At 40.7% G+C, this 8405-nt stretch overlaps 1 protein-coding gene across 6 annotated transcripts in view; it reads right to left on the reverse strand.

Annotated features, from left to right (window-relative positions):
* klhl22 (kelch-like family member 22) overlaps positions 1–8189 on the reverse strand; it is a 53390-nt gene extending 45201 nt beyond the window's left edge. For 4 of the 6 annotated variants that reach the window (XM_078553823.1, XM_078553819.1, XM_078553822.1 and 1 more), the window contains exons 1-2: positions 8048–8189; positions 4436–4709 (exon numbers count right to left, since the gene is read on the reverse strand). In XM_078553823.1, the coding sequence (XP_078409949.1) occupies positions 4436–4497 (62 nt within the window). In that variant the 5' untranslated portion in view covers positions 4498–4709; positions 8048–8189. Of the gene's footprint in view, positions 1–277; positions 4086–4435; positions 4710–8047 lie in introns of those variants that run through there. The other 2 variants (XM_078553821.1, XM_078553820.1) reach the window with 2 other exon arrangements.
* Between the last annotated feature and the right edge of the window lie 216 nt (positions 8190–8405).

Below are 8405 nucleotides of genomic sequence, written 5' to 3' on the forward strand. Positions count from 1 at the left end.
AAAATCAAAGCTGTGGGTAAAGAGCAAGGGGTGGGACTAAGTGGACAGCTCTTTCGAAGAGCCAGCACAGGCACAATGGGTCGATTAGCTTCCCTCTGTGCTATATCATTCCATGATCATTAAAAAATGGTAAACTGTACAGAATGCTAAACACATAAAGACTGAAGACAGACAGACAGACAAGCACTTACTTCAACAATCAGGAGAAAGTCAGAGAACAGTAGGCACATAACTTATTCAAACTATCCAGTGGTGTACAGTAATTCTAGAAATGTACCATGGTTGTAAATTTCATTTTACAATACGGTGCAACACTACTGTGACCTTCAGAGAACAGGAAGAACTATACGGAAGAACCTTCGTCTGCACAAAGTTTACTATTGATCCAAAGTATGATAAACACCCAGTGACAGTCTCACTTTTACTTTCCTTTCACAAACAGTATAAAAACAAAATTAAGCCACTTAATTGAATAATGGCTTAAGATTTGAAAAGTAAACAATCCCTAAATGTCATACTTAAAAGCAGAGGTTACCTAACTTCAACAACTTTAAACAGAAAATATATATAAAGGCCTCCCCACAATGGGTAAGTGAGGTTATTCCATGAGTGAGTCTTACAGGAATTTCCCAGGTTCTCACCCTAATTAATGTTGGATTAGCTGATCTTAATCAACAACTACTACTGAATCTTTAACATAGTAAGATGTCCCAAGGCATTTCATAGGAATATAATTGAGCATAATTCAACACAAAGCTACATCAGGAAATATTAGGGCAGATGACTGAAAGCTTTGTCAAAGACACCGGTTTAAGGAGTGTCTTAAAGGTGGGGATAGAGAGGTGAACAGGAATTAAGGTCCTACAATTGGACTCGGTCGGTGCTCAGCATAAAGAGAGAAAAAAAATCAACCAGAATTTCCACAAGGCCTTTGCAGATTTCATAAGAACATAAGAAATAGAAGCAGGAGTAGACCATATTGCCTGTTGAGTCTTTTCCGCTATTCAATATGATCATGGCTGATCTTTGGCCTCAACTCCACTTTTCTGCCTGCTTCCCATATTCCTTGATTTCCTAAGAAACCAGAAACATTTCCATGGTGAGTAGTAGAAATTCATCTCAGAGTCAGAAGGTTGTGGGTTCAAGTTCCACCCCAGAGACTGAGGACATAATCTAGGTTGACACTTCATTGCAGTACTGAGGGAGTGTGCTACACTGCCAAAGATGCGAATTTTCAGATAAGACTTTAAACTGAGGTGCCATCTACCAACTCAGGTGGATGTAAAAGATCCCAAGGCTCAATGTGAAAAAGATCATGGGAGTTCTCCCTGGTATCCTGGCCAATATTTATCCATTAACCAAAATCGCTAAAACAGGTTATTCAGTTATTATCACATTACTGTCTGTGGGACCTTGCTGCGTGCAAATTGGTTGCCACATTCTTACATTATAACAGTGAATATACTTCAGAAGTACTTTATTGGTTGTAATGTGCTGGGAGACATTTTGAGGTTGTAAAAGGCCCTATATAAATGTAGATTTTCCCTTCAACCAGGCTGCATAAGAACACCCCAAAAATCAGCTGAAGTGCAGGAGAAAAGTAGTGCAAATCCTTCGTGCCTATTTCACACTGAGTAAGGCTATACCCAAATTTCCCTGATGTCTTCACTTGAAGAGGGCATAATATTGTAAATTACGTGTGAACTGATGGCAGCTGGCTCTGAACTCAGTTCCTCTACGAATACTGGATGCAAACCAGGGGCAGAATGCCCATAAACCCCTGGTACTCCTAATTCTGCAGCTGCCAGTTAGCAGCTTTACAACCTCAGCACCTGAACACAACATCATGAACTGCCCAGCAGCATCCAGGCAAGGGTTATGTGGTGACATTTATATTTTGCGTACATGATGTGGCATTTATATTTTGAACAAGATTTTTTTTAAAAAACATAATCAATGACATTTAAACAGAAAATATATTCTTTGTAATTTTCCTCTTAATATTTCAGAATTATCTAATTCTAACCCCTCCACCAAAAGTCTGTTGGTTCTGGAATAACTGAAGCTTTCATGACAGTGATCTTTGTTAAGCAAGGGTTTCAAAGGATATAGAACAAAGATGGGCATATGGAGTTCAGGTACAGATCAGCCATGGTCGAACTGAATGGAAGAGCAGGCCTGAGGGGCTGAATGGCTTATTCCTGTTCCTAAAGTTACTGTGATCTGATATACACTGCCTGAAAAGGGTGGTGGCAGCAGATTCAGCAGTAACTTTTTCAAAAGGGAATTGGATATATATTTAGCTATGGGGAAAGAGAAAGCGGAATGGAACTCATTGGATAATTTTTTCAAAGAACCAACAATGGCTGAGTGTCCCCTTGCTGTGCTGTATGATTCTCTGATTTTTAAATCAGTATCAAGAGAAACAATTTTGTTAAAAAATTAAGTCCATCATACTTGACCATAAAATAATGAAAATGGAAAAACAAAACTAGACAGTCACCATTACCTCCGCATGTATAGGACTGGTGTAACCCAATTTAGTATCAAAATATAATCTTAAAGGAACAGGTCCCAGATATCAGTTGGAACAAATGAAAGCATCTTTTTCAGGTTAACTTTAGAAACTTTGTTAGTGGAAGTTTTTCAAAATCATCATCTCTACAAAACAATCGCTGTCCTTTAAAATGCATTTCAACCAAGTCAGCAGACTTATTGAAGTTAAACTACAGCAGGAGAATCCAGGTGGAGGTTAAACGGAAAGGGGCCACCCAACAGAAGTACAACTAAGGTGGAAACTAAGTATGTTGACCATTGGATATTTACACACAGGAAAATGAGGTCTAAAACTAAAACTATCAATCAAATAACAAAGTGTCACTAAGTTGTACAAAGAAAAATTTGTTCTGAGAACTTAACAGTATTTTTCATCAGTTCAGTATTCTACTTGACCATTTCTCTTCAGGATGTTGTTGACACATTAAGCAATTTTGGGGGAAATACTCATTACACAGAGGAATTGTTCCACCATCCCACCCACATCAAGCACCAGCCAGCAAAGATGGCAAACAAATATTGCAAACGTGCAATAAGCATTTATTTTCCAGTGGTAATTTTCAGGCTTATTTGTTATGGTGAAAATTTTGGTATTGTAGCTTTGAACCCAGGTGGCAATGAGTGGGACTTCATTGGGTCACTGACTGTCAGTGTGCACTCTGCTGCCCAACGAGCTTGTAATAACAACAGCAGCCTGCATTTATCTAGCCCCTTTAACGTGGAAAAACATCCAAAAGCACTTTGCAGAGATGTAATCAAAGAAAAATGGGCATTGAGCCAGCAGCTATTAAGTGGGGTGACTAAAAGCTTAGCTAAGGAGTTGGGTTTAAGCAAGGTTCTAAAAGAAAAGAGGGAGTTGGAGAGCCTGAGGGGATCAAAGAGGAAATTCTAAAGAATGGGACTTGGGTACAAGGCATAGGCACCAACAATGTGTTTTTCATCAGGTAATACAATAAGTAGGAGCAGGAGTAGACCATATGGCCTGTCAAGCCTGCCCCACCATTCAATATGATCATGGCTGATCTTGGACTTCAACTCCACTTTCCTGTCCATTCCCCATATTCCCTGAGACACCAAAAATCTTCCTTTCTTAGTCTTAAATATATTCAACGATGGAACATCCACAGCCTTCTAGGGAAGAGAATTCCAAAAAGTTACAACCCTTTGAGTGAGTTAATTTCTCCTCATCTCAGTTCTAAATGATTGGCCCCTTATCCTAAGATTGTGATCCTGAGTTTTAGATTCCCCCACCAGCGGAAACAATCTGTGTCTACCCTATCGAGTCCCTTCAGAATTTTGATAAGGTAATGACCTCTTTAATAAATCTCTTTCCTTATGATATACTTGTATATAAAGAAAGAACTTGCACCTTTTATAGTCTTATCCAAAAGTCAGCACCTTTCTCAGTACTGCATTAGAGTATCAGATTATTAAATCCCTGGAGTGGGACTCGAACACAATTTTCTAACTCAGAGGTAACAGTGCTACCAGTGAAACAAAAACAGAAACTGCTGGAAAACTCAGCAGGTCTAGCAGCATCTGTGAAGAGAGAAACAGAGTTAACGTTTCGAGTCCGTATGACCCTTCTTCCTCTGAAGCTACACTTCTAAAATTTAAAATTGAAAGTTCCACAACACTTTTCACGTTGACATAAAACAGACTGGAACTAGACCTACCCCAACCACAAGATGTGACAAAGAGTCTCCACACAAACATGAACGTTCTTCTCTTTTTCAGATGCTGATAGATCTTCTGCATATTTCTTGCACCTTCTGTTTATTTCAACAGTAACTGTTTTTCTTTTTAAGGCTACAAGCACAATTTTCAGAGGCATTAAACCAGAAATAGATTAACTATTTTATCAAATATAAATGCTCACCACAGTGTCTGCTGAATGGTCATTTTTAAACATTTTGTTTCCTCAAACAGTTGAAGAAGCATTAAAATTCAAGAGGACATCCTTGAGACCATATCTGGTCTATTCTCACATCAGTGTTTCCCATATTGTTTAGATATACAGACATGATTAATGCATGTGTACTGGTCATATGACCTCCCAAAGGCTGTAGCTTCCATCATCCAGGATGCATATATTTGGGTCTCTGAAGCTGAATGGGAGTTGAGATACTGTTGCTCACTAGTTATGGCCAAAGCTATGGAAAAAACACACAAGAGCCATATAAAGAAATGCAATCAGATTCACAACACAGAAACAGGCCATTTTGCACTACTGGTCTATGTCAGTGATTATACTCCACATGAAGCTCCTCCCACTCTGGTTGCCTCTTCCCATCCTGCCCCCATTTCCCTTCACACTCATGCATCAAGCAGCCTCCCCTTAAATGCATCAATGCTTCAAATGCTCCATGTGGTCGCAAGTCCCACATTTTCACCACTTTTTTTAAAAAAGTCCTCAGATGGAAGGTCATTGACTTGAAATGTTGACTCCATAGATGCTGCCAGACCTGGTGAGTAAGTTCAGCATTTTGTTTTTACCTCCTAAAATCTTTATTTAATCTGTTAGTGGAAATTTTATATTTATGTAACCTTTGTTCTGACCTCGTCCATAAATGGAATAGTTTCTCTATATCAACCCTATCAAATCAGAGTGAGTCAATGATGATTTTGCATTCAGCAAATGAGACTTGGGCACAGATTTTTCTTAGAGTCGGGCCAAGTTGGGAGGCTTTTTAAAAATGGTGGGAGGGAGCCAATTCCAGGATTCCTGTCCCGATGCAGGAGAAGGGTGCAGGTAACCAGCCTGAACACAGCACCCACCCTTGCAGGAATGGGCATTTCAACCCTCCCCCTCCTCTCCCCTTCAATTTTGATGGATTCGGGCCCATTCTGTTAGGATACATGATTCACGGCACCACAGAGGAGTTGTGAACCACTGGGGAACCCTAGTCCCCAGTCAGGAACCAAAAAGAAGCAACATTTCTTCAACATTCCCTTCTTACCTTCTCATAAAGCTGTCAATCAGACAATCATTCATAATATTAATGACAAAAAGCTATTTTATCCACTTCACACCTCTTAATCTTGTGTAAATAAGCACACAGGCTTTTAAAAAAAAACTCTTCAAAGAAAGATCTGGCTATTGCAAAGTAATAAACATGTCATTCAAACAAAGCTATCACTTCCCTCTACAGCTGTGTAAACATTACCTGCTGAGCTAAGTGGATTAATAATTTTGGAGCTTAGTCGACATTCAGAATGGGCCATTTGGAAAGGGGTTCTGCTTCTATGGATACAATTGCCAGATGGCCTCATTCTGAATGCTTAACTGAGCTCTAAGAATCACTAATCCACTTTGTTTATCAGGCAATGTTTACAGAGTTGCAAGTGAGAATGGTAGCTTTGTTTGACTGGCATAATTTTATTAAGTAAATAGTTTATAAGTTATTCTTTCTTTGAGGTGGTTTTTCAATGCCTGTTTGTCTTTAATTATACAAGGTCATTAGAAGTGTAAAATGGATAATAGCTTTCTGTCACTGATACTATGAATGGCTGTGATCGATACTTTTTAGTGGCTGTAAGCTGAGCAGAACTTCCTTGCATATTGTGTCAGTTTCATGAGCATCTAAAAGACTTGGTAGGCTTGCTAATGGCTCAGTCATTTTCTAAATAATGGATACTGAGAGATTGGATATGGAGAAAGCATGGGAGATGGAAGATATGGGTGGGCATGGAACGCATGGGGGCATTGGAGATATGAGGGGACATGGTGTGGGTAGGGGCTGAGGGTTTAAGGGCCTCACATTACATGATTACAACTGGGCCATTGTCCCAGTAAACAGAGGCTGACCTTCTAGCCTGCTGGCATCACCATCTGCCTGTCTCTGCCATTCCGGGCCTGTCTCCAGAGGTGGCGGGCCCAACTCCATCCCGCCCCCGCCTCCCGGGAACAAAAATATAGCAGGTGGGGGCCTCCTGAACGGAAACGGGTTTACAGAGTCGGGAATTTTCCCAACTCTCGCTTCCTGTCTCCTTCACAAAAATCCAGCATTAATGTGGCACAGGATATGGGTGGACAAGTTAAAGTGTGGAGGTAAGCATGTAAGAAAATCAAGGAGAAGACGAAGATGATGGAGAGGTTGAGGCTATGGCTGGCAAAAGCAAGGAAGTCTCAGCATTTTCTAGGCTCAAGCAAAGGCATAAGAGGAAATAAGCCTTGACAATGAGTGGGATGTGGGATTTGAAGCTCAGCTCTTTGTCAAAACAAAACTGTCAGAAAATTATTTTTCACACATAGATTGATCAACATACTGAACAGGTTTCCTGGAATCTGTCAAGAAACAACTGAAGCTATTTTTTTTGAGGGAGGGTTAGGATCTTTCTAGATGGATGAATCCAGGTGGGACAAATGGTTTCTCTCATCCTTATTTTCTGATCTTGTAACTGTGACACCAAGGCTTCGCCCAGTAGTGGATGGAGTCAGTGTTAATGGGTGGTGTTTATGACATTGATCAATTACAGTAATAGGTTTGATGTTAGGTAGTTCTTTTCCCAGAGAATAGCAGACCTTTTTTTCATTCCATCAGGGGATGTGGGTGTTACTGGCTAAGCCAGCATTTATTGCCCATCCCTAATTGACTTATGGAACAAGTTACCTGCTGAATTCTGATTCATCTCATGCCTTCAAGCGGGAGTTTGTTCCGTTCCTGTTTATGGTGAAATTCTCAACATACGAGAGGCAGATACCAACAAATATAAATCATGGTCAACGTGCTTCCCTGGACAGTTTCAATCACCAAAGGGATGTTGGAAAGAAATGTTCCAGACTTTTCCACCGTAATTGATCTTGCTTTGTGTTCTGGTTTTTCAGCTCTCCTAGGAGACTGTATGGCACCTAGTGAGTGTCTTGACTGATGTACAAGGGTACCACAACAGTGTGGAATGACTACATGGCCCAGCTGGCCTCCTGAGTGATGTTTTTGTATGTTTGTTTGTATGCATGTCAGGCAATCTATCTGACAACACAAGAGATGGTGGAGGATTCTCATCAGCATACATATGGAAGCTAAACCCCATGCCTCACAGGGACTATGTGGGAGGGGTTCAGGAATGGGAGAGACAATGGCAATGGGTAGGTTATGTGAATTAGAGGGGTTGTGGGGAGGAGCATTGGGAATGGAAGGGATTTTATAATTGGGAGGGGTTTAGGAATGGGAGGGGCTATTGGAATGAAGAGTTTAAGGGAATGGAAATAGTTAAAGAAATGGGAGGAGTTTAAAAAGGTGAGATTTGAATATTTAAGAGGGTCTCAGCTGAGATTTGTTTCAATGCGAACCATTAAAATCAGTGATATTTTTTGCTTCAAGTGTGTTCAACAGTGATACAAACTGCATATGCTTTAGGATAGACAAGCGAGGGGGAGGAAACTGACAGATACATAAATAAATAACAATTACATTTTAAACCACGGTGAAAAAAATGAGGCAAGACTGACTTCGAAGCCATTCGTGACAACTTAATAAGTAACGCCTACCTTTTGATTTATTAAAGATAACTCTTGTCATGACGGATTTAACAAGGTACGGATGCCATCAGATGGGCCCTAAAGCCCAAGCCTCTCCCGGGCCAGGTTAGACAGAGCCCGCCCGCCGCCATTTTGCCTTCCTCCCTCCGCCTCTCCGCTCACAAAATGGCGGCGGTGACGCGGGTAGCCGAGGGGAGGTTGGCAGTTGGTGCCCTTCCAGAAAGTTCGCATCAGAGCGGGAAGAGCGAGTAAATGTGTAGGGAAAGGCAGAATTTTTGGTGTGAGCGTCAGCAATGTTTTATTCCTTTATTAAATAGGACTCCCCATCATGTCTTTGCAGGCAGCATCAGCTCGTGTTGATCAATCT

Source organism: Cetorhinus maximus, chromosome 12, assembly GCF_964194155.1.
Source record: "Cetorhinus maximus chromosome 12, sCetMax3.hap1.1, whole genome shotgun sequence".
NCBI classification, from domain to species: domain Eukaryota; kingdom Metazoa; phylum Chordata; class Chondrichthyes; order Lamniformes; family Cetorhinidae; genus Cetorhinus; species Cetorhinus maximus.